The 26,807-nt window shown below is 45.8% G+C and overlaps 1 protein-coding gene across 3 annotated transcripts; it reads left to right on the top strand.

Annotated features, from left to right (window-relative positions):
* The first annotated feature begins 4 nt into the window (after positions 1 to 4).
* LOC135910507 (mitochondrial fission regulator 2-like) lies at positions 5 to 26,807 on the top strand. 3 transcript variants are annotated; one of them, XM_065442560.2, is made up of 9 exons: positions 5 to 231; positions 1,177 to 1,261; positions 5,143 to 5,238; positions 6,758 to 6,864; positions 8,711 to 8,907; positions 11,608 to 11,759; positions 14,005 to 14,111; positions 19,575 to 19,768; positions 26,393 to 26,807. In XM_065442560.2, the coding sequence occupies exons 2-9, from the start codon at positions 1,178 to 1,180 to the stop codon at positions 26,425 to 26,427; spliced, it is 972 nt and encodes a 323-aa protein (XP_065298632.2). In that variant the 5' UTR covers positions 5 to 231; position 1,177; the 3' UTR covers positions 26,428 to 26,807. The 3 variants fall into 3 exon arrangements, with proteins under 3 accessions (XP_065298632.2, XP_065298631.2, XP_065298633.2); XM_065442559.2 differs by having other exon boundaries at positions 7 to 231; positions 19,575 to 19,764; XM_065442561.2 differs by lacking the exon at positions 5,143 to 5,238 and having other exon boundaries at positions 9 to 231; positions 19,575 to 19,764.

Below are 26,807 nucleotides of genomic sequence, written 5' to 3'. Positions count from 1 at the left end.
TCTCCTTTTCCCATTCTGACCAGCCGGCATCGGGATCGAGCGCCATGCTTTGAATCATCGGCGTTGTGATTGAACTGCTCGCGCGATCCGGTAGGGTTGAACGTCCCCATGCATTTGCAGGGAGGAACCGACGCAAAGGTCCAGTTGGAGTCCGACAAGTGCGCAAGTTGACTGCACAGAAGCGACGAACCAGCGCTGTCTCCCTTACACCGCAGCGTGCACGGCATTCAGGTAGGCAACGGCGCTCTTATCGCTTCGTTTTGCGCCGACCGAAAAAACACGTTACAACTACGCGTCTGCATCATTACGCTGTCTACTTTTCTTCCAGTACCTCGCTATCCACAAATAAAGCTAACGCGCTCGCGTGATCCTTAAAGCACTTCGCAGGGAACTTGAAATTTTGCCCGCTATATGCATGTTGATTGGGAACTGCAGTTGTCAAAATGAAAAACGGATGAAGGGAAGTCGACAGGAGATCGTTCGTCCTTGTTTCTGAGATTTCATCTGCCAGTGCAAACACGTCGTACTGCAAAATTTGTCAGTACTACCTGAGGTCATGGAAGATGCGAAGCTTTCCGTAATGTAGAGGCATGGGCAGCGTCTTGCGACAACTCCACGATCGTAACTTCCTAACTTGCTGGGCGCTCGTTGTAAGCGACGTTTCCGACGAAATTCCAACCACATGAGCACGAAAATGGGCGCCCAATATAAACTTGGCCAGCTGCGTTGAATTGCGTGTGTGCACCCCCCCCCCCTTTCTTTTTTTTGTGGGTGTGGAACGAGTGTGTGTATAGGTGTGTATAGTTGTTTGGTCGTCTCGCTTAAGCTTTGTGACCACTGCCAGAGCACATATCACGCACTGACACCGTGACTACGGCGTTTTGCTTTTGAGCCGTGCATTCATTCGATCGATAAACCGAATCCGCGACAAAATGGTTGTTGCCATGCCATGCTTTGATGCCATGCTCAAGAAGCCCAGGCTGTCAGAACCTCGAGTTCTTCACTTTGACGCCTCTCGTATCTCCCGTGTTGCTGTGATTAATTTCTCGGCGATATTCCCAAGTGCTGGTCACTTAACTACGCAACTGTCGCAAGTCCTTTATCATTTCAAGTGTTGAGCGCCTAACCAGGGGTATCGCCGTTTCACCATTTTTTTTTTTCATTTTTTTGCACCAGAATGTCGGCAAAGCAGAAGTCTCGGTACGAGGCACTTCCCTACCGATGTCTCACGTGGCTTTGCTCCAAGCTGGACATCCTCTCTGTGAGTGCTGCTTCATTGCTAAGCACCCTTTCTCCCTTTGAGAAACAACAAAATCTATTACAGTTTACAACAACGAGGTTTTCAAGCATGCAAACCACAAACGTGGAATTTCTTCAAAGCCTGCTTTTGTATAGATCTTGTGCAAAGCTGTAGAGATCAGAGGTTGCTTCTTTATAGAGTGCATGTGAGTGCTGTGCCGCAGACCTGGAATGGCCCAGATGGTATGACGTTTTTCTGCTGCGCACAAGGTCGCGAGTTTGGTTCCCGAATGCTGCAGCCACATTCCAGTGGGGGTGGAATGCAAGAATGCTCGTGTACTTAGCTTTAGGTGTGGATCAAAGCCTCTCACGTAGCATTGCCATTAGTTGGGCGTGTTGGTAAATTGAAAGCATATTTAGCGCCAGCAAACAAGGACGGAAGGGAGACGACAACACAATGCGCTGGCACTAAATATGCTTCCTCTCACGTAGCCAATTAAGGCATTCCTCAAAGCCATTTAAGAGGAAGCTCTACCTGGGGGCCTACTTTGAATTTCCTGTTCGGATATACATGTGAAGCACAGAAATGCTCTTGTAATTAAATCTGCTGTTGAACCAATGTAAATGAAATTTGTTGCATTTAAGAGAGAAGGCGAAATTCTGCTGACTGTAGGAAACAGGATTTTGATTAGAGCCTCAGATATTTAACGAAAATGCCCAACAATCAGCAAGTTGAAAAAGCTATGTGTGTGTGTGTGTTGCAGATAGCACGCACTGTGGGAACTGGTGTTATGCAAGGCACTTTCAGTTTGCAGGTAGCTGGTTGTCAAGCATTGTTCAGGTTTCGGCAAAGCATTACCAGGCAGACAAAGGTGCTTGTGTAAGCTGCACAATTATGTGTGCAATGAAATTGGGATGGCAACTTATTTGTTGCACTCTTGAATACTTAAACGCATTCTATGCCCCCTGTGCCACAGTATCACATGCCTATTCTGGAGGATTGGCCAAGAATGGGGTAGCCCAAATATGTTAATACAAAAAAAAAACGTTAAAGGGACACTGAAGGCAAATATGAAGTCGATGTGGACTGTTTAAGTACCACCCGAGATAACTCACAGCTCCTGTTTCATGCCAAGAAAAGAGTTTACGAGAAAATTGCCTCCAAAGGGTCCGAATACCTTTGTTGTAATTCAAATCTCCCGCCACCCAACCGGGGAGTGGTCACCGCCCTTTGCTGCCGTCGGTGAGTAAAACGGCACACGGCAGATGGCGGTGCGGTTTTTTGCACAAAGCACAAATGCACAGTCATGGAGAAACTGAGCCAAGACAAAGTGGTGGATTTGCTGCTGCAGCTGCTCTTGGTCAAGTGGCATGGGCCATTCAGGCATCCTGCGACATTACATGGACTTATAATTCTCAGCTAATTGCAGTTAGTGCAAGTTTAGCTAGCCAGTGAAACCAGCGCAGCACTATATGATAAGAAAACTCCTGAAACGCGAAAGCACGGGTGGTGCAGAGTCGAGCGAAAACAAAACCTTTCGACTACCTGCATCATTGAAAAAGGTAACGTGGTAACGTCGGTGAGGTCTGTTTTTCTAAAAAGAAATAGAACTGGACAAGTTGCTTTTTTTTTTGTCTTGTATTGTAATACAATTATATTTTTATAAAGGGTGGTTGAGTTCTAGTGACTGAATTTAAATGGAGTGCCTTTGTCATCTGGCAAGTATTTGAATGTCCCAGGGGAGTCTCTGATCGTGTCTTCATTTACCTCAATTCCTTGATTACTAAGGCTCTGTTCACAATAATATTGACGCCCTAGAGATTCTCAAACACTAATCTGTAATTTTAGCTGGACTTAACATTTGCCTTTAGTGTCCCTTTAAGTATGTAAGAATCCATGAATGTCTGCGTACAGGTACCTTTAGAGGTGTCTCCAAGCCAACGTTATAGTATGTAGAGGTTTAGTGTCATGATTTAACATTTGATTACACAGAACAGACATTCACTCATTGGCACTAGTACTTCATAGGCCAGAATTCTGTGCCATATGAGGCAGAGCATCCATTGGCACACACCAGAACGGTGCTACCTAAATATCATAAATCAAAGAAGGCATTTATTTTCATGTGCTTTCAAGAGGTGTAATAAGGACGATACTTGTGCTAGTTGGTTGAAATCTATGTTCGGACAGCAGTGCAGAACATTGACGCAAGACATAGTGTCTTGTGTTCCTTTGTTGCATCAGTGTTTATCTCTGACATTCAAATGTCCACGAATAGGTTTGTGTGTGTTGGAGATACCCGTGAGCCAAAATAATATGTACAGGTTTAAAAGAAAAGCTTTTAGATACTCTACCGAGTTTTCTTGGTGGTCGTGCACGCAGTGCATACTCAAGCACGGATGCATCAATCATGCTAAGCGATACGCTCACAAGGAGGTATGGCACATCTCGAGCATAACGCATTTGTCGTGCAAAACGCCAAGTCAAACCCAAAATGTACTCGAGCATGAATGCATGTATCGTGCCAATTAACATGCTCACATGGAAGGGTTTATGGGTAATCTTGTGGTATAAATCCGAGTGGTGGTGAGACGAGACCACCAGAGATACTTAGGCAGAACTTCTGAAGATGCAGGAAGCCAGAGCAGAACGTCAGTGCTATGCAGCAAGTGTCAGGCGTTGATGTCAGGCCACATCTGTCCAAACACTTTGAAAGCTTTGTATTCTCACTCTTTCTACGCAGGCATCGGACCTCTGCAAATTCTTGAATGCGATTTATTGTTCCATTACGCATTAGCAGACTCGCGCTGACTTGCCCTGGTTAGTCGGTACGAATTCAACCATATTATGCAGCTCGCTGTGCCAAGAAACTCGGGGATCGAGCACAGAATGCCTCACTTTAAAAACTGAAACACAAATTTTCACATAAAAGCAATCTGTTATAGCATTTCAAGTGGACGAGTGGGATATAGCTTACAAGTTTATAGAATTTATGGCTTACATAAAATTGTTATTGTTTACAGTAGCTTTGTTAAAGTCTTCTTTCACATCAGTGGTCTGTTACACTTTAGTGTATAATACATGATTATTCTCCACTTTAGATGTTTCAATAAGTGTTTACAGAATTGTGTTATTATTATTAATATTGCTGAGTTAGAGTTGCAAACCTGATAGTAGTGGGGTTTCTGAAATCTTGCTATTTCGAATTTTTCTTCTTCTTCAAAAGTTTATGGCCTAAGTAAAAGAAAAGCTACTTCCTAGATTTGACAGAATTGAACTTTTTCTTTTAAATGCAGCAAACCTTGTCAATTGTGGTGCAGTGGATAGATAGCAGCTCCTGAGGTGAAGCTCCTTTTTAAACCCAATAACTTTTTGTGAACATAGGAAAGTGACATCTGGCCATGTGTCATCATCATCATCAGCCTGGTTACGCCTACTGCAGGGCAAACGCCTCTCCCATACTTGTCCAACTACCCCGGTCATGTACTAATTGTGGTCATGTTGTCCCTGCAAACTTCTTTAATCTCATCCGCCCACCTAACCTTCTGCTGCCCCCTGCTACGCTTCCCTTCCCTTGGAATCCAGTCTGTAACTCTTAATGACCATCGGTTATCTTTCCTCCTCATTACATGTCCTGCCCATGCCCATTTCTTTTTCTCAATTTCAACTAAGATGTCATTAACTCGAGTTTGTTCCCTCACCCAATCTGCTCTTTTCTTATCCCTTAACGTTACACCTTAACGTGGCCATGTGTGCTGGGTTCAAAATATGGTGCATGCGTGGCCTGTAGTACCATGTGGCTACGTCGCACTCAATGCACCACCTACCTTTGATGGGAACAGGCAATAAAAAAAAATACAGTGCAGTGAGGATAATGTGTTTCTTGCGGAATTTCATTTCAGCCACAAAACTATGCCATGAGTGAATTAGCTAGCACACTTGCTGTGTTCGTGGAGTGGTCTTTTGGAAGCTGGCAGAAGTTGAAGCACCTGAGAATGGTTTGTTTGTTTGTTTGTTTGTTTGTTTGTTTGTTTGTTTGTTTGTTTGTTCATATTGTGAATTGCTGCTCACTAATACATAGTGAAAACACCCATCTTGTTGCACGAAACTACAGTGGAAACCCATACAGGTTTCCCAGGAAGAAAGCTTCGCAGTTGAAAGAAATTCGTCCTGGTCCGGGATTCAAGCCCGAGACCAACGCCTTTCTGGGGCGGTCACTCTACCATCGGGGCTAACCAGAAGGCTAGCAGGTCGAATCCCAGACCAGGATGAATTGTTCTTTAATTGCGAAGCTTTCTGTCTGAGAAACCCGTACGGCTTTCCTCTGTAGCTTCGTGCTACAAGACAGGTGGACGTCAATATTTTCCTTTCATAAACTTTCTTCCACCTTACGGGCTTCCGTGAAACTTATTTGCCACTGATACATAATATAGAAGAAATCCTTCATGCATGATGTCTGCATTTGTTTGGTGAAACATTTTAAGGGAGTGCTGATCCACAATAATTTCGTTGCTGTTTTTATTATTTCTGCTGTTATTGTGATTATTCTTGAGAGCCCCCTTTTGCAGTCTCTCTCAGTGGCCCAGTGTTTGTTCGAACAGTTGTTTTAGAATTGGTGTTTCTTCGAACAAAAAAGCCACCTATGGTCTTGACAGGATCTGTGACTCTGCATTAGAATTGGTAACATGCAATGCAACTGCAGACTCATTATGGTACTGGTCCCTCCCAAAACTACAGAGGGAAGATTACATTTAATAAGAGTTTGTGATAGGTGTAAAGCAAATTAGAATGCCAGACGTTGTAAACCGATCACAAACCAATCAGGGAATACATGATCATTCATCGTGATGCCACCTTTCTCGTCCAAGTATTTATTTTTAAAAGGGAGCTTTAGCTCAGTCCCGACACCGATGCTGCCTATTTAAATAATGTAAAATGCAGAAATGCTTTTCTGATATAACTACTGGACTGATATTAACTCAGCTTGTTGCATTTGAGAGAGAGAGTTCAGTTCTAGTGACTGTTGGAAGTGGAATTTTTATTTAGTGTTTAAAATCTTTGACAAAAATTGGCAAGTTTAAAAAAAAAATAGAAGTGTAAAACATTAAAATTATTTTTCTCGAACAGTCGTGTTCAATTCGATCAGACAATTTCCCTATTGGAACACCTCTACATATTCCCAATTCCGGCCTGAGATTCGCTGGCTTGGTTAGGTCAGCCGAGACGTGAAAAGAAGCATGCGTGTGCATTTTGCATGTTGTTTATTGTGCATGCGTTGCCCAATCAAAACTTATTTGCTGAAAGGTGAAGCAATTTTGACTTGCATCGTGGAATCAAATCCCAGCCACAGTGGTTGCATTTCGACTGAGGCAAAATGCAAAAACTCTCGTACCTTGCATCGGGTGCACGTTAAGGAACTTCGTAGTCCCTCACTATGGCATGCCTCATAACCAGAGCATGGATATGGGACATACAACCCCAGAATTGATTGAGTTTTCTTTTTGTGTGCTTGCCCAGCCGTCGACATCAACAGAGTCTACTTCCCTGAGGCCGCCCTCTGTCGACTTTGGCAGCGTCAGTCGACTGCAATCACCTGTGCCCAGGAGGGAAGGGGTCATGCTCAGGTGACACGGCCAGCTTTCTTTAAGATTCTTGTGTAGCATTATTTGTGTGTTATCTGTGCAGACTTGTTTCTTTCACTGAGTAGACGAAAGTGAAAGGCAAAAGAAAAGCAAAATTACAATAGGAAGTACTCGGCAGCATTTGTCTCGTATAAGACAACGTCAAAAGGTAGTCAATGAAAGAAAGTAAGCTGTAACACCTCTTACAGACAAGTGGTATCCGCAAGCAACAAACACACTGTAAAATTGTTTTTTCTTGTTAGTTTTGGTATTGTGTACGGAGTTTCTGGCTGAATGTATCCGGCCAACACTGGAATGACAGGCAGCAAGTGTCATTTGTCGGTTTAGAGTGCGAACACAGGACCAGGAATAACTTTGGTACACACAACTCACTTTCTTTTGAAAGCACAGTAGGAGGAGGCAGACCAATGCAAGATCAGTGGTATCACACTGGCGACGTAAAACAAGTTCAGTGCACACCTAAGGCTCACATATGATGAGAGCTGTCTGTAAAAGCTGTAAACAAAGCCATAGGTGGGTTTGGGGGGAAGCTTGTTCCTAGTGTTTCGCCTCATGTTGTGCCCCCCTTGTGGTGAAATAGTTTTCTCGATATATTGTTCCTTTTCGTTGAATATGCTTATTCTGTGTAATTTGCGTATTTAGATGAAAAATATACATTTTCTTGAGGTATTTACATGTCTCTTTCTTAAAAGGTTAATGCATTTCACATGCTGCAAGTGTTGCACTGTGCTGTTCGTGGTGTTCGATAGGGAATGCGCGAAATTATGCAAGTGTGCTTCCCCACGCATTACCACGCTTGCCATTTTTTATGATTTTGCTCGATTTTAGTGCTTGTTTACAAATGTGTGGGGCAGCGCAGAAGTGTGGAACAGGGCAGAAGTGTGGAACAGCCTACTTCCAGTGTTTTTCATCTACCCTCATGTTGTCCACCATAATGGAGGTGTTCTGCCGCAGAGCTTGAGCTTCCAGGTTCAATTCCTGGCCATTGCAGACGCATTCAAATAAAGGCGGAATGCTTGCCTGCTGTAGAGAATCCCAGTCGGTCAGAATTAATCTTGGGCATTTTTCACTACAGACTCTAAAATTCCACTTCTTGCTTCTCTGGGTAGTGGTCAACTCGGTAATTGTGGTACAAAGATGCAATGGCTTAAGCACATCACAAGTAATTAATTACAGCGCCTTTCACTCAACCTGTTAAAAAGGCATGCCAAATGCAGCGATGATTTGGACATGAAAAGGAAGACTTTGCATCATAAAGAGTGGTGCCCCGTGCAAACCCATCCACTCCCCCCCATTTGGCTATGCTCTTTGCAGTCACATGGTGGCACTAACAAATCAAAAGCCTGCCAGTCAGCCCGGCATCATAGTTAAAGGACGTGCAGTGACTGTGCCAAAGAATGGGCCTAATTGGCCCCTCCAGTTGGGCACGTTGCAACGTAGTCAGTGTGTGAGTACGTGTCACTGGTGTTCTGGGGCCGCGAGAGCGCCACATCAGGTTTCGATGATGTGAATAGCCTCCTTTTTCATGCTCGAAATTACGTTGCACTTTCATGCATTTCGAACAGGTTTAAATAGGTAACATAATTGTTTGTTTTGCTCTCAAGAAATTGAGGCTTCGTAGCGTGACTACTGGGGCGACAGTTATAAACTAAAGAAATGATAACAAGAAACTTTTTTTTCTACCAGTGCTCCTTAAACATCAACTGATCAGTCAGTTGTCAGGGTTGCTTTTCAGGTAGCCAAAACAGAATAGCTTTGCCCAGTTGACTGAAGACAGTGACTGAGTTAAGGAGGTTGACTGAGGAGATTTGGGTAAACCCGGGGACAGGTGCTACAGGAGCAACTCCGGCCTGAAGGGAAGCTGCCTGCGGCCCCTGGCGCCGTGCGGGTCGCGCGCCAGCAGCGACACGGCCAGCCGCCAATGCAGCCCCATCCCCGAGAGCGTGGAAAGCGACATCTCACTTCTCAAGGAGGAAGTGGCGTCCCTCAGGAAGCAGTTCGAGGAGCTGGTCGTCTCGCAGAAAGGCAAGCAAGGGAGGAGGGCCGAGCTTATCGTTGAGGTGCAGAAAACAGGGGCATCGCGACGCCCACTGTTGAGCCTTTTATCTGCGGTGGGGCGGCAGCAGCACATTTGTGATCCCATAAAACTTTCAGCGATCGGCAGTGGTTGAGCACGAAATGTCCCCGTGGACGACATTCTGACAGGGGAACTTGTCTGACAACGAAAAGTTCCCTTGTTAGAGCATTGGCGGCATTGACATTCCTTGTTCAATCACATCAAGCCTCCATCTTCCTGTGAGCGTCTGTTTTGTTAGTAAAACTTCCAGTAGCATATTTTTTTAGCACTCGTGTATGCCAAAAAAAGAAATGTTTTCCGAATGCTCGTGACTTGAAACGATGCATGTAGGACTGAAGAATATGAAGTGAGCAAGTGCAGGCGTGAGTACACAGCAGTAAACTAGGCATAGGGGGAATACTCCCAAAGTACGGCGAAAAAAATCAGTTTTGGCAGAGGCTGAGTGGCGGCATCACCATAAAAATTTTCTCTAGGGGTGTGTGAATATTCGATAAACTCAGCCGTGGTTGGTGCTTTGACGCACACAGCATCCCCGTGGCGCACAATCTGTTTCGGTACGAGGTTCAACCAGATCGATGGGACCGATGAAAATTATTGGTGTGATACGGACAGGAGGAACAAGCAAGAAAAGCACTGCCTATGGAAAGCGCGACAGCATATGTCAAAATCTGGACACTTAGCTGCTGGAAGCAGTGGCGTAACCAGATTTTGGGTGGGGGTTACTCACTTGACTGGGGACAGGGAGGGAAGAGAAGTGCTGGGCAGGCCCTCCCTCTCTGGTTAGGCCACTGACGGCAAGGCATGCAGATTCGTGCAGTTCGGAGGTTTCTACCCAGTGTGCTTTAAGTGCACAGGCAAACTTTGCACACATGTTTGCGGTAATTACCAGCCGATCTTACCCAGACTCAAATGCCACTTCAACAATCGTCAGTCTAATGTGCACACATGATCTCGCAACCTACCTCTGATGAATTACTTATACGAAAATATTAGTGACGAAGTTTTTCGTGACTGTTTGTGGCGCGTTATTGTATCGGCCAGTGGTGAGTTTTCGTCACCGCCACATTGTCCGGCCCGTTTGGCCTAATTAATCAGAGCTGCGTCATCGGGTGTCGGCGACTGAAGTTGCAGTTTCATACTGACTCAATGCAGATCTGTTTGCAGCGGTTGCACGACACTCGGAAAGCAGACAAACCGCCTCACCAATGTGAGTGAGTTTATGAGATGACCGTTGTTCATGGCCGCCATCCTTTCGAAACACTGTACAGTGGCCCCTTGTTCTGAACGCTGTTCTTTGGCACACATTGGTCTCTTTTCGTAGCTTCCAGCAAGCCATCACCTGACAAGCTGTGTGTTTACATGGCAGGCTTGAAAAGGCCGTGTGACTGGTGTGTTGACCCCCAGCTGCATATGCATTTACACAGCAGGAAGGAAGGGGGGGGGGGGGGTCGTGTTGCGTTAACTTGCAGTGGGCCTCCTGATTTAAGAACTTATGACAGGCAACACATGACGCCTGAACGGGAAGTGAAAAGATGCCCGCTCTTTATCGTCTGCGCCCGTGCGTCCCGTACAACCGTGCGTCCCGTAGTCCCATGCGTCCCGTAGGCCCGTGCGTCACCAATGGCTGCACGGAGTGTTGTCAAGGCACACTGTGCAGTCCCCACGTTTGTCTGCCACACAGATTGGATTTAACGAGCTGATGATAACCCACTGACAGCACTTACCTTAACGATAGAAAAACCCTTCTGTTTCCTGGAATAAAATGGGAAGCAACACTTCCTAAGCAATAAAGATTGCCGTTAAGCACAGTATGGCTTACTACTAAACTGAGAACATAATTGGCATACAGGACAACATAACTTCTCTGTTTCTTCAGTTTCAGAGGGGAAAATGCACTTGATTCTATTCAACCGACATCTTATCAATAAAGAAATACATTACATACTTCCTTATAAAGATTTATTTATTTGTGCTGGCACACTAATTTGATGTTTCCTTTAATAAGAGTAGACCATACTGTACATCTGTATTACCAGGTCCCTAAATTACTGATAGCTAGCAACTTTCTTGGTACGTAACTCCCAAGCATGTGGAGCAATGTGTGAAACTTTGTGATATTCGATTCCGTATGCAGGTTTTTTTTTCTTGGTCAAGCTTGATACTTGGCTTGAAATCCACTATTCAATATTTGCACACCCCTAATTTTTTCAAGAAGTCACGGAAGGGTCAGCACCCGCATTGCTACGCTGGCTGGCGTTTCCACCAGGGGGCTCGTTCCAGAAAAGTTTTTTTTTTTTTTCCCCCACACGTCTTGTAGTCGCCGTACATATATGGTCATGGCCACTTGGGATTTGTTTTCGCTGCCGCACATGTACGGTGACGACTGTCAAAGGGTTAAGGGGTGAGATATCTCCAGGTGGCTGAAATTAATTCTAGTGCACCCACCTCCGTCTCTTATAGCCCCAGAAGAAGGGGAACCAGGGGGCTCGATTTTGTTAGTCATGACCATCGTCTGTTGGCATTATATGGTGTTATAGCCTCAGTGTTCCTTTGGGGCGCTGAACCCCATCAGCCAGTCAGTCAATCAATCACTCAATCAATCAATCAATCAATCAATCAATCAATCAATCAATCATCTGTCTTTGCAGATGCTGAGGTGCGCAGAAGCACCTCAGCCATGTATACTCCCACTGGAGCTGTTCTGCCACCACCACCACTATCATCGCTGCCACCTCCTCCGCCCCCACCACCACCACCTCCAAGCTTTTTTGCTCCCGTTCAAAAGGTCGTTGTCCGCAAGGTATGGGCCTCAGATTTATTATTTGTTAACGCAGCTTTACTAGCATGAGGGGCACTTGTAAAGTTTGTATTGTTGCACTGAAAAGAAAAAGAAAGCGAGAAAAGAAAAAAACAATGCCGATAATCAGGCTTAGAAGCAAGTTTACTCTGTCCTTTTGTTACCCAGTTATCAAAGCTAGACATTTTTTCTGCTTCTGGTGAAATCTGTAAGGATCACTTTCTCTAGACCCCCCCCCCCCCCCTGTTTCGAACGTTCAGGACATTGCCAGCTGGCAATGATATCCCACTTGAGCTCAGAAATATCACTTCAGCTCAGTTAAAAAATGGATTGTAAATGTTACTAAAATAGCTGCAAAAAAGCTGCAAGGCGAGCAGTCAGAGGGATATTTAATTATCAGGTGGGCTGAGTGGGCATTACTCTCAACAGAGCGCGTGCCGTGCTGGGAGCTGTTTCAGTGATACTATCGGCTTCTCTCCTTAAAGGGACACTAAAGGGAAAAACAATTTGATTTGTATTATTAAATTGCCCTTCTGCAATACTAAAAAGAAAAGGACACTTTTACCTTGAACAAGGTTTGACAAGTGAGAAAAGACACAAAGGCAAAACAGGTGGTGCTGACGGTAATCAGCTCGTTGTGACATCATCATGGATTTTGACAGCGTATGCTCAAGCTTAGTTCATTTGTTATTATTATTTTTTAAAATTCTGATTGAGCCACAGAAAATCTGGCATGTTCTATAATGTTTACTGAGCCACAAAGCAAAAATAAAAAAAATAAAAAAATTATGATGCCACCTTGACATATTGCACTGGGGTTTTGGGACGAAATTCAAGACCTGGAATTGACCTCCGTTTTTCTCTTCTAGGTCTATGCGAATATATAAGAAAATTTCTCGTAACGAATCGAATAGTTTCTATTTGTGAATGTGGATATTTTTCGAATAGGCTTAATCCTCTATTGTGCGCAATAAAACGTGTAATTCAAGCAAAGGTGCGATAAATTTGATCCCAGCTGCCATAATAGACAGAAAGCATAAGAAGTTCGGTTGAGGAGCGCACAACTTTTGCTCAGGGAGCCAGAGTGTTTCTTCAGAACTAGGAGCATTTTCACTTTGCGAAGAATCCCAGGTGTGCCAACAAACTGCGTATCTGTTCTGAATGCTCCATTTAAACTTTTGTTAAACAATGCTTCATAACGTGCTATGTTAAAAGAGAAAGTTGCTAACTTTGTGAACATTATGATGTGAACGTTGTTTTATGTTAATGGTGAAAACTGCTGCCTTATTCGAAAACTATTCGATATATGATTAGATTTGTTTCTGGCACTGTTTGATTCATATTTGATTTGGCCAAAGAAATTATTATGCGAACACTCCTATTTCTGTATGATTTACCTGTTACAGCAAGAACAAAAACAGTCTTAAAAGAATCCACACTGATTGAGGGTTTGTCCTTAGTGCCCCTTTAAGATCTGCACAAATGTATTGGTAGCGCAGCCGCAAGCCACATGTACTGCTTCATTGCTTCACTGCTTCAAGTGCATGCACTTTAAGCCCTGAGCAAACATGACGATTCGGGCCTAGCCAAATCTCGATGCTGCGTCACTTCTAGGGACCCGTAATGGGGGTGCTTTTACCACCTCGCAATGCGGCAAAGATGGATTTCTGCGAGTTGTTACTGATGCATCTGTTTGCATATTGGGCACAGAATGTTACACTGACCCTTCTCTATAACTACAATGTTACAGAAAATTTTTTACTCAAAGCAAAATGTCACTGCAGCTAGCCTTCTAAGTTTCATTAAACAGTTCGTCGTCACAGTAGAAGCAGTTTTGAAACATTTTTCACTTTGTGGAAGACTAAAAGGGTGTCACTAAGACCACGCATAATAGCTCACTAGTTAATAATTGTAGTTATTTTATAATTATTTGATTAGTGAAGAACTGGGCATATGCTTCACTAGCAAGGGGTGCTACCTAGATGACAAGAAACGTCAGCCTGCTGGGACCTCGTAATCCTGATGCATCGTGCTTGTTTGCTGATTTATTTAGTGTTAATTTTACCAGCGCTCTTGAAGCTGCTACCATTTGAGCTTGCTTTTCTCACACACAGGCCTTGTCCAAAAGTTGAACAATAGGCTTGGACACTTTTTCACGTGTGTCTCCTGCTGAGCTGAATGGCCGTAAAGCTTCCATGAAATTGTCACTGCTCTGCTGTAAGCACTGTCCTACGCTTCCAATGTGCAGCAACGCCCCCGGGACCCATTGATAGCGCAGGCAGAGAAGTCTCACGAGGCAATGCTTGCCGAGGTGCTCAAGGGGCTTGGAACAGTCAAGCTAAAGAAAGTTGAAAAGTGAGAGAGCTGGTGTTTCTTTAACATTGTTGCATGTTTGTGTGTGTATGTTCATGCTAAGCTAGTGAATATATGGACTGGACTTACGGCAGTCTTGATGGTGCTGCAGCCGGAGTTATGTAATTATATACCTTTTTGGCGCACTGTAGTTAGTCTCACCAATTATGTGCCATGCATCAAAGGCTAAGGCTCCTTTAAAAGAACCAACCAATAACAGGAACCATCTGCATGTTCTACTGCATTCCATTGCATGCTACTAATACTTCCATGACGCTTCCGTTCAGTTGGCACTGTACAGAAGGCAGTAAGAGACAGACAATGGTGGAGGCATGGGAAACAGCGCAAGAAAACATGGACGCAGACAACAAAGGCATAAAAAGAATGCCGACTAACAGCTGTCGTTGTTTCTTGTGCAAACAGTCAAGTTCTTTGGTAGGTCAACAACTTAGTGGTCCTCGATTGCGGCCGTAGTGTTCCAGCAACTCAAATTTAAAATATTTTAAGCATTGACGTAATAGTTCTGTGGAAACCCGCAAGGTGGAGAGAGGTAACTAATTAAGGAAAAATGAGAAATCCACCCACTCGTAGCAATTGCTACAAAGGAAACCCATACGGGTTCCTCAAAAGAAAAGCCTCGCAGTTGAAAAGAAATTCGTCCTGGTCCAGAACTCGAACCCGGGACTATTGCCTTTCCAGGGCAGCCGCTCTACCATCTGAGCTAACCAGGCGGCTAGCAGATGGCAGGGCAAAGTCAAACTTGTCAACAACTACTCCACCTTGCAGGTTTCCGCAGAACTATAACGTCAATCTCTTGCCTTTGATTCAACTAGTTGTCGAAAACAGGGTCAAAGTCCAGTTGAAAATAATAATAAAAAGCAGCAGATCTTATGCACTGTGGGAATCTATGTAAGCGAAGCTTTCTGTGATGCTTGCTTTGATTGACAATAATTAGTGCTAATGTTGGCGGTGAAAGCTTAATTTCTTCAATGTTTAGTCTAACATGAGAGTAGTGTGTTTACGTTAAACGTTACCTTGCATGCACTACTGCTGTTTGTATGTGTACTATATAGAACACACAGAAAGAGGTGTTTGCTCGAGGCGTTGCTGTGTGCCATACTTCATAACCTCTGAAAGGGTTGAACATGGTCATTACCTCACATGGCACTTCGCATCATGGCAGATGTATTAAAGTTGAATTGGATTACGGGACTGTACATGCCAAAACAACAATCGGATTATGAGGCATGCTGTAGTGGTGGACCCTGAATTAATTTTGACACCTTGGTGTTCTTTAACTTGTCCCAAAATCTAAGTGCATGTGCATTGTCTATTTCACCCCTGTCGAAATGCGGCTGCTGTGGTCGGAATCAAATCCGCGACCTCTAGCAACGCCATAACCGCAAAGCTACCGCGGTGGGCACAGAATTGTTGATTCGACGTGCGACTGCTTCCGTAGTGTCGCCTGGACCCTGTAAAGCACTTCAATGAATGCGGATTTGCTTCTGCATGCCCTGTGTAAGTTGGCGGCTTGACATATTTGCATGGTGTTTATTTTTCAGAAATAGCATAAATGTACTGTACCGTACCTTGAACGTAAGTTTATCCAATTTCCCCGCAACGAGTGTCGTTTCTATTAACAAGCTCCGTAGCCTAAAGCCTGTGCCTAAGGCAACTCAATATGGCGGCCATAGAGAGTGTAGGAACCCGGGAGCACATGTGCATCCTTCACTTCAGCACATATTTGGCTTAGCGGTTCAAGATGGCTCTACCTTTTTCACAATCACTGTCGCTAAGTGACATCATGCGCCACATAAATGCCTCAGAAACATGGATACGGTGCCTCATTGAAGGGGAAGAGGTCAATGCCAAAAACATTTGTTGCGACATGAAGGCCTGTTGCTGTGGAAGGGCTTTGCCTGCAGACGTCACATGCCCGGCAGAAGCTGCACAAGCTGGAATTTATGACCAGGAAGGTCCTATCAAGGAACGTTAGCTTGTCTTTTATCTTTTTCTTCGTGCTAATTGCGACGGTCCGCAAAGACTGCCTTTTGCGCATTGCCCTTTCGCAACAAAGAGTAATTTTACTGCTCTGTGATGTTTTCGAGCTCCTTTCACGGATTGAGTTGTTATGAGGAGATATTTATATTCGATAATTAAAGGAAACATGTCCCTAAGGTTATCACAACTGCGATGTTTCAGACGTCTTTTTTGTACGTCGCTGTGCTAGCGCATGCAGATGTAAAGAAAGACATGCCGTTTGCTTTATTTTTCGCTAGTACACTTGTATTATCATCCGAGTGACGAGAAGTCATGACAGAAGCGTGTTGCGCTCACATCGCGAATTCGGTGCCTGTTTTTTATGCTCTACCAATCTTGTTTTCGGGGCCACTGTAGCCGCAGAGCTTGGCCGCGCGTTGCCACACAGGGTACAGCTCAGGATGTAAACACATGCGTTTCTGGCAAGACGATACAACAGCGACCATACTGCGGGTTGCATCCGATGAAACAAGGTCAAATACTTACTACACCAGCCCACATAGATCTACTGTAGCATTTCTCTAAAGCTGCGACAGAGTGCTACAAACATGTCAGTTTTTATGTTAAATGCTCGTGTGTTCTCGTTGCACTGGCCACAAGTGCACAGCTCGAGCTTGGCCATGCAGAGGACACCGGGATGCAAGGAGAACGAAAACATGCGTCTCTGGCGAAACGAGACACTGCGACAACGACAAATCATGTGTTAAAGCAGGCAAAACCTGAGCAAATGCTTCCGATGCTCGCATCGAGAGCATTTGCTCAGGTTCGCATCGATTCTCTGTAAAAAAAAAAAACAAATAAAAGAATGCACGTAAGCAAAGAACTTTCGTTTTCTTAACTATGTGGCTCCAGAAAAAGTCACTGCTGATGAAATGCGCGCTGCACACTTTCATCGCTGGTGTGCCTGCCTTGCCGATTTGCAACTCGACAACCCATTCTTTCTTCTTTGTCACATCTTTGGGAAACGAATGGAGACTCACTTCACTTGCCACAACTATGTTGGTGCTTTGCAGCACGCCCAGTGCGATTGCTTTTGAACTTCATCTTGCACAAACAATGTGTAAAAACAGATAATGAAGCCTACTGGCCGCCGTGAAGAAAGCAAGCAAATGCGCTACGCCGCCTGCGGTTGCTCCGATACTCTTTGAAAAAAATTTGGCGATGACCGTGGGGTGGCGTAACAGTCTACAGAACTTGCGAATAGTAGTCTTGCTGTCTCACAGCATCTTCCCCCTCCATCCCTCCCTTGTATGAGAACTGCCTCTGCTCCCCCTCTTGTCTACAATTCTGTGTCCCCTCTGGACTTGCACGTTAGTAGAAAGGTAAGCACTGCAGTTTTTGCACTGCTTTCGAGGGGCTCACGGATAATTACAGCTGTCAAGAGGTTAATGTGGTGATACCCAGGGGGCTCTAGAGGCCATTGGGCACATTCGAGATGATGGGGTCCAAATGAGTCTTTCGTTACTTTCCCTCTCCGCCTTTCCTCTCTTCCTCGCTCCTGTCATGTATATGCTCTGAACCCCCCCACACCATCCACCCGACGTTGTATGCCAGACAGCAGCAGCAGCAGCAGTGGGAAAGTCGAAGGAAGATGCAAAGAGAGCTTCGCTCTAAAAACTCGAAAAGGGCTTTATTCTCACTGATCAATAGTCTGCAGCCTTTGCAGGTACTGGCTTGATGACTGGAAACACTTCGCTGTGACCAAGGCTAGAATATCCATCATAAATCCTGTGCTGACGCAATCCTTATGACGGACCGCAGATGTGCGTCTGTGATTCTTGAGCGCAGCAACTCGCTCATGTTTGTCACAAAAAATATATATATAATAAAGCTGCTCACACAAATACGTGCTCCCAAACATGCCGGAGATTCTCGCAACTTCGACTAGGACTGCGCAGGCTGCAACTGAAAGCTCTGCGGGCTGCATGCGATGTTGCCGACCTCACGAGCCTCTCTCCAGTCCCCCATCCACCCCTTCAACGTTGGCACTATTGATTCGTGTTTTGGAGGAGTGGAAGAGAGACAGGAGAGCGGCGCGCGAGGCCAGCAATGAGGTCAATTCGCGTTAGCTGGGGTGCGCTGCACAGAGGCAGATGCACGACGACTTGCTTTCATTTCTTTGATTTCTTTTCATTTCACTGCAGAGACCCAGTAGCCAGATTTAATTGTTGTAGCCAATAATGCATCGTGGTTGCATTGTAGTATGGTGTTTATTTTACCATAAAACACACGCAAAAGTGCCACGGCTGCTCATTGTTACATCTGAGTGTTGTTAAACCTGATAGTGCTACTGTACTTTTTTCTGTCTAATTAAACTGTTTCGATGTCTTTACCCTCTGCGTTTTTTATGCAAGCCAGTTAAAACAACGGATTTTTCTTGGCACTTGAATATTGTTCTAAGCGAGTTCGAATGTAAGTTTCGTCTACACTGTGCCTTTGCATTTTGTTGATCTTATACTGTTAAACCTCAATATAACGAAGTTCTAGATATAATGAAGTATTTTCCTCTTGTCCATAGAATACCTTGTACTTAGAACCACAATATAATGAAGTGTGTGTCTATGCGATTTCAGTATAATGAAATATCACTTTCGTCCCAGTGCTGGCAAGGAAGTGCAGCCGCGGCGTGATCAGCTGCGAAGGTGCAGTGCACGCGGAAGTGTGGCTGATTTCACTTAATTCATACCACTGATGTGAAGATATTGTCGACAGGGCATGAAACCACATCATAAGTCGTCGACTCCTAAATTCATCAAAATGAATCGTTTTCTCATTCGAGATTGCTTTTTTCGATTGCCTGATAATTCTGAAAATTCTGCGGCCCCCTTTCCTTGGTTAAGAAAAAACGATCGGCGACTATTTACTTGCATAAAAGGTTGAATTTCAACACAACAAAATTTCGATATAACGAAGCAAATTGCCAATTTTACCGACTTAGTTATATCGAGGTGTATAAGACAGACTTTAACCTGGTATGGACCTGGCGCTGACTCAAAGGTGCCTCAACAGGCATGTAGTGAATGGACATATAACATATGAAACAAGAGTGAAAGCACAATAACTGTGTTGAAGGCACAAAAGATTGACCAACACAGAAGTCCCATTCTTACTACCTCATCTTCTTTCTCCATCCTCGATTGGGGTACCTTTATTGCTCAACTTCTTCCATGTTCTTTCAGCCTGGAGAAACAGATGTCATCTCTACAGGGTGCAATCTCCACACTGGTATTGTTAACTTCCAATTCTCAGTTTCAGTGCAGCAGGCTGAAAGAAAAGTTCCACTATCAAGTGCTATCTTTTGAATGTAGCTAGCTAACATGCCAATTAGAAGAAACAAAAGCTTGTGTGTGCTTCCAATTCGCCGTGCAGTAGTTAACCCATAGTTCTCCACTAATGAGCTTGGAACATTGTTTGTGTGCAATGCAGGTCGCCAAGCGGCACTCCTTTGCGGAAGGGCATCACAGAATCAGAATCGTCCACAAGTACAGATCCAGCCAGCATGCTGGCTAACGCACTCAAGAAGCGCTTTGTGCACATCCATCCACCAGAGAGCTCAGACGACTCAGCTGCCGAGGCGTGGAGTCCCTCCTCACCAGACGTGCAGGTCAAGCGCAGGGTCGGTGTGGGAACAATTTCGATTCTTTTCAATTTTCATCCAACGAAATGTCATCTGCGCTGTCGTCTTCTCCTGGTGTAAATGTTTTGCTCTTCCTGTATGGGTGCTACAGAACTCTTGATTCACGTTTTTCAAGGGACCGTGGAAAACAAATGTAGCAGCCTGGAAAACTTAACAGCAAGGAAGGCCCCGAATCACCGCTGCAACGTCAGAAATAGCCCTGAATGGCTACCAGTACAGTTATTAGACATCTCGGTGCTCATACTGTGGCCAGAGACTGCGTGTATAATTAAGGGCCACATACTATGTTCTAAACAGTAACCCCTTTTCATTTTTAATATGCTTCATTGGATGACACGGCTTTATTGCGACGAAGTTGATTTTAGAGAACAGGCATTAACCACAATCATACCGAGAAATCTTTAATGGGCATGGTGATTGCATACTTGGACCTTTAGGGACGGTGCCGCGGGCGGGGCTTGACAGGCTTAGCCTTGAGTGCACACATATCGTCTTCGTAGTAGCATGCGAGAGTGAATTTGTCTCTGCAAAGTTAATTTATGCTTCCGCCGTGTTCAAATGAAGCATAAGATGTGGGGACATTACAGAGCAGTGATGTACGAAATGAGAACACATGTACATAAAAGCCATTGGGATTTAGGTCGGGACTCGGTACCTTCAGTGATGACCATGCCGTGGTCGGTGCCTTGGCGCACAATCTTTATCGTTACACCTCAACCAGGTTCAACCAGGTTGACCGGACCGTCTGGAATGATTATCGCTATGCGAACAGAGAGAACAGCAAAAGCAGTGCATGCATAAAGCACGGAAGCGTTTGTAAAGATCAGGCCAATTAGCCACCAGAAGGCACGCTGATTGCATTGAATACGCGAGTTCAGTGTTCCTGTACGCAGATTTGCGCAGGTCCGAGCTTTATATCCTCACGTGAGCACACAGAATAACTTGGAACGCATGTGTGCAGTAGTTGCCAACTGGTCGACTGCGGACCCAAATGGCTCTTCAACGACTGTCAATCTAACCCGCACGTATGATCTCGCGACCGATCTCTGATGAGCCATCTGTAGGAACATCAGCGACAAGCTCTCCGCGATGGCTTGCAGCATTGTTATCACATCTGCTGGCGGCGGATTTTTGTCACGGCCACACCAGCGAACTTGCCGTGGAGCTCCCGATTTGAGCACTCTTTGGCGTCGACGCTGATGACCGCACAGAGTGGTGCCAAGTGACACGATGCGCATTCCTCGCTTTTGTCTGTTGTGTGCAGATTGGCCTAAATGAGCTGATGATAACCCGCAAAACCCACCTGCTTTAAGGGTGCCCTGAACCACTTTTTATCGAAGAGGAGAAATGCATTTGAAGTTAAAATAGGCTGTTTCAGAAATACTTTGCCGCAAAAAGTACTTCAATGTGTTCAGCAGAAGTGGAGTTATTGGCACTCAAACACCCTCTTCACTGTGCTCCCGTTCCTTCTTCAATGCCTTCGCAGTGCAAGGCATTCGCAGTACACCGTGACATGCAGTTCAAATTTGCTTTTGATGTTAACGTAGGTGCCACTACTTCTCATTCTGGCACCTACTAAGCGGCAAACGTAAGCCAAACGCAGTTCTCCTCGGCGAGCCGCAGTGCGCTTTGCCAGTGGACTCCTGGCGGCAGCCACGGTATCTACGCTACGTAGAAGACTGCAGCTACATGCAACCATAGTGCGTATGTGCAGCATTTGCTTTGTGCATGACAGGGCTTGAGTGCATGCTCGTGTGTATATGCTACAGTCTGACCATGCTACATGGTGCGGACCAGCTTTGTCCTTCACCGGCATCGGCTTGACCGATAGATAGTGGCCACATCCGACTTGCACGTTTTTCAAGTGCCATCAATTTTTTTGCCAAGGTGTCTAACCAGGAGTGGCCAGGAGTGAGCGCATTTACATGGGGTCTAACCTTAAGTTTTGTGCGCTCCGAGGCTAGTTGAGTGTTCAAAACTGTGTAGTTGAAATTAGCGAGACCTGCCGGCTACGACACCAATAAGCAGGGTGGCCAAAGTTTAATTCCTACGCGGGTGGCTGCGGCCAAGCGTACTTATTCAAACAACCTTATCGATTGACATCTGCTATTAGTCAATAGAAGCCATGTATGGGAATCTGTTTTGTTGTGGAATAAAGCGTCCAGAAGCGAATAAGGAGCAGGCTTCTGTTGAAAAGAGAGCATTTGAGAGAAAGGCGACTTCGTGCTCCGCTTGTGAGCTCTATACACTGTTTACGACAGCTAAACTTGGCTGACATGTTCATAGCAGCGTATGCTATCCGCAGACTGTCTTTTCACCAAGCCCGAGGGTTGGGTCAGGACCCCTTTATATATGAAAAACCTGCCTGTTTTCAGGAAAAAAATTGGAAAGCAATACTGGCTAAGCAATAGAATATTACCATTACCCACAGTATAACCCACTATTAAACTAAAAAATAAAAGAAAGAAACATTGCATATTTGGGACAACTTCGCTATTTCTTCAGCTTCAGATGGATAAAAGCACTCAATTCTATTTTTTCAGACCTTCGTATACGAACTGAGTTGTTATCAGTGCTGGCATACTAATTTGGTGTTCCCTTTAACAGGAGTAGGGCAAACTATATATTTCGATCCACTCGTTGCAGACAATGTCGGCTTTTCTGCCTCATGGGATGCTTTTGCATTAAAATGTATTGTTACCATTTGTTTCATTGAGGGCCAGCAGCTGAGTTCTGAGGTTCTGAGTTCTTACAGAAAGCCGACCATTGAAGGTATCCAGAGCTGCAGCAGTCACTTCTGAAAAAGCATGAGAAGAATTTTGAACCCCATTAAGACAGATTCTTTCTTTTTTTTCATTTGAACGATATCAAAATTGCTCATACTTTTAATCAGCTGAAATGCTTAAAAAACATATTAAGGGGGTCCTAAACCACACCTCAGGCTTGGTGAAGAAACAATTCGCGGATAGCATACACTGCTGTGAACACCTCAGTGAAATTCTGTCGTCGTGCATGGCACGTGGAGCTCACAAGTGGAGCACGAGGTCACCTTCTTATCAAATGCTCTTTTCAACAGAAGCTTGCTCCTCACTTTTTTCTGGACACTTTATTTTGTAATATAGTAGATTCCCATACGCAGCTGCTATTGACCAATAGCTGACGTCAATCAAGAAGGGTGTTTGAGTCAGTGCACTTCTTCCTGCTGTTACTGTGTATATTTATTGATGCAGTTTAATAAACAGGCTACAGTAAGTGAAAATCTGTTTTCGGATTTCGATGATAATTATGTACTTCTAGAAGAAGCCGTCTATCGTCTGTCCACGGTCGGCCGCAGTTGCCTGCGTAAGAATTTAACTTTTGCCACCGTGCTTATCCGTGTAGTAGCCACCGGATCTTACTAATTTTGACCATTTTTGAACAGTCAACTAGCCTTGAACCACGTGAAGCTTTAGGTCAGACCACAGGCATGCTTGTCAGCGTATGCTCACTCTTTGTTAGATGCCCTGCAGACTTTTCTTTGTATTGAGCACTTCAGAAATGCAGAAGTTGGATGTGGCGACTATCTGTCAGTCATGCTGGTGCAGGACAATGCCAGTCCGCACTATATAGCATGGCCAGACTGGAGCATATGAGTGTCAGCGTGCGCTCAAGCCCTGTCGTACAGAAAGCAAATGATGCGCTTATGCACCACAGTTGCATGTAGCTACGGTCCGCTATGTAGCGTAAATACCGCGGCTGCCACGGGGGCCGCGACAAGTTCACTGGCTGAGCGTACTGCAGCTCGATGAGGACAACTGCATTTGGCACATCGTAGGCGCCATATTTGGAAGTATTGGCGTCTATGTGAACATTGAAAATCATATTCGTACTGGGCGTAACAGTGACCGCGAAGCGTTGTGCACTAGGCGGAGCATTCTGGATACACCCTGCTGCGCCGTAGCCTTCGCAGTGGAAGTCATTGAACGTTCGAATGCACCGTGAATGGGATGTTCGATTGCCAATAACTTCACTTCTGCTGAACCCATTGAAGTACCGTATTTACTCGCGTAATGAACGCAGCCCCAACTTTTCAAAGCAAGAAGCTTTTTTTTTTCTTCCTCGCATAATGATCGCACTCTGAACTTGCTGCCGTGAATTGGGAGACACGGTACGATTCGGCGTCTGATATGACGTTCAGTGGGTGCGATAGTGTCCGACGCCGTGTCGGCCGCCGAATCGTTTACCCTGTCTCCTACTATTATACCGATAGAAACTATGTGCACTATCCAAGCGCATTTTTGTCGTCGTCGTCTAACCCCCCTACCCAACCCTTCCCGGGAGGTCTGGGAGGCAGCCCTGCTCGGCTGCGCTGACCTGACGGCCCAAGGGGCCTTGGTCGAGCGGGCCCGGGCGGCGGCCGACGCCAATGGGTTCCCCTAAGGGGGAGCCCACCTAGTGTTGGTGCAAAACTTACGTAAATAAATGTTTTATGCGAAGCATACTAGCCGCACAACCACGCTCTTCCTTGCTGCGCCGCGCGCGGCCCCGTAGCTACCATATGACGTCATAACAGCTGCAAAAGCGGAGGCTCAACCCGTGCGCTCGCTTGCGACCGCGTAGCTACATAGCCGGGTCTCAGCTCGTGCGCTCGCCTGCATGAGGTGTTTCTTCGTCTAGCCGAACCAAATATAGCCAAGCAACAGCAGTTCACCAGGCTAAACAGTGGTTCAACAACTAAAATAAAGATTTATAAATATATGCTTCGCATACTGGGCTTAACCTTAGCTAAGCCACAGCCATTTTTTCAGACAGACAGACAGTCGCCGCGCGCCGCATGGTGTAGCTGTGAGTGAAAGCGCGCAAGTGAAGCCAACGATCGCGGCTCAGTCCCGCGCGCCGTCTTTCGTCGCGCAAAAGGCCCCGGGAGGGAGCGAGGGAGGGGGAGAGGAACGGCGGCGTTTTACTCTGGCAGCAACTGCGTATTGCACAACTGCGCCCGAGCGGGCGCCGACGATCTCCCGCGTACAAGGGAGGGAAGCGGGAAGGAAACACGCCGTCTTCCGCCGCACGCATGGGGGTGGGGGGGGGGGGGGGCGTATAACTCCGGCCGCAACTGCGCATTGCGCGGCCGCGGCGCGCCTTATCTTCAAAGCGATCTGCGTCGCGGGCCCAGTCGATGGCGGCTCGTACCATTGTGCGTGCTGCGTTCTCGCCACTCAGTTTGCGTTGAAGCGAATGTTTGCAAGTTTATGCGGCCGATAAAACTGTCCTTACTTCGTGTAGCCGTCCGTACGCATTTGCTATCGCCATCGATGGTTCGCATTTCGGGCGGAACTGTCCCTTTTTTAGAGGTAGCCGCGGAAAAAAAAAAAGTCGCTCGAAATTTTACCTCGCATAACGAACGCACCCCCCAACTTTGCGCATATTTTCCAGGAAAACAAAAAGTGCGTTCATTATGCGAGTAAATACGGTACTTCTTGCGGCAAAGTATTTCTGAAATAGTAGTCTATTTTAACTTCAAATGCATTTCTCGACTTCCATCAAAAGTCGTTCAGGACCGCTTTAAAACACCCAGTGATCCTTGGCAAACGTTTTATTGTGAAGAATGATTGTTCGTTTGTTTGCCGCAGTTGGCTTCCGTTAATTCGGCTCCGTTTAATTCGATTTTAGCCGAAAGTCCCGGCCGACGCGCATGCCTTTTCTATTTGCCCAAACGTTTGTTACTTCTATCCTAAAATTCTCCTTTGCCGGATAACGTGGACTTGACCAGTCAGCATGCATGCACCTGACCTTTAGGGTTCTCCAGCAGCGACCACGTTAGTGGCAGCGTCTGTCTAGGCAGAGCTTGAGGGACAGTGAATGCGTTTAGCATAAGTTGTCACCCGTCGAACGCTCCTATTTGCCCCAAGGTTTTCAAGCAATAACCGTGGCTCATTATGTTTGATTATGGTATTTACCCGATCCCAACACCCAACCTTACCCACCGTGGTTGCTTAGTGGCCCTGGCGTTACGCTGCTAAGCGCGAGGTCGCGGGATCGAATCCCGGCCTCGGCGGCTGCATTTCGATGGGGGCGAAATTTAAAAAAAAAAAAAACGCCAGTGTATCGGGCATTGGGTGCCCGTTAAAGAACCCCAGGCGGTCCCCCCGCTATGGCGTTCCCATAACCAGATAAGGGTTCTGGCCCTCATAATAACCCAGTGCAATGTGATTTCAGTTTCCATTCCTCTGAGGGAGCCGTTGGATGGCTTGTGGCAAGAGCTTGCGATGTGGCTGGCTTGTAACAGGAGGGTTGCAATGTGGGCTTGTTGGCAATGCATCTTCAAGGGGAGTATGGTAGCGCGATTCAAAGACGGGACAAGAGAAGACACAAAGGGACACACACAGCGCTAAATTTTTAAATTTCCGTGACCTGTTGAACGCTGTGTGTGTCCCTTTGTGTCTTCTCTTGTCCCGTCTTTGAATCGCGCCACCATACTCCCCTTGAAGTTGTAACAGGAGCTTGCGATGTGGGAGCACCTGTTTTGTGACTGTAGGCAATGGTTCCCGCTCACGCTCATTGTAGGTTTGATGGCGTCGTGAACTGTGACGCCTTGACACGGAATGCCCTTTTTCCGACGTCTGCGCAGGCACCCACAAGGAGGCGACTCTCCGGCCGTCGTAACCTGGAAATGTCCACCGTGCTGTCGCCCATGCAAGAAGTGGGCGCGTGAAACTACACCAGGGCTTTCAGCTGAAGGCTGCGCGTGGATAGCTCTGGCTGTGATCGCGGCCATCGTTTTGCTGTGCAGCCTATCGATCAGGTGCCACGAAGACTGATCGCAGCCCAGCTGTACGCGAATCATGGTTGTTGAAGGAGGCATGACTTGGTCTTAGTCATTTTGTATAGCAAGATGCGTGGCATTTGTGTGCTTTCACCAGCAAAGAGCTTCAGCGTTCGTCGGAATTGTGTTCTTGATTCCGTGAGCAGCAGTGAGTGTACTGTTCCTTTATTTTTTTTTTGTGGCTGTGAGAAATAAAAAAATATGATGCTTTCTAAATCTA

This window comes from Dermacentor albipictus, chromosome 6 (genome assembly GCF_038994185.2).
Source record: "Dermacentor albipictus isolate Rhodes 1998 colony chromosome 6, USDA_Dalb.pri_finalv2, whole genome shotgun sequence".
NCBI lineage: Eukaryota > Metazoa > Arthropoda > Arachnida > Ixodida > Ixodidae > Dermacentor > Dermacentor albipictus.
The sequence above is the reverse complement of the archived record's forward strand: the minus strand, read 5'-3'. Positions and strand labels throughout refer to the sequence as shown.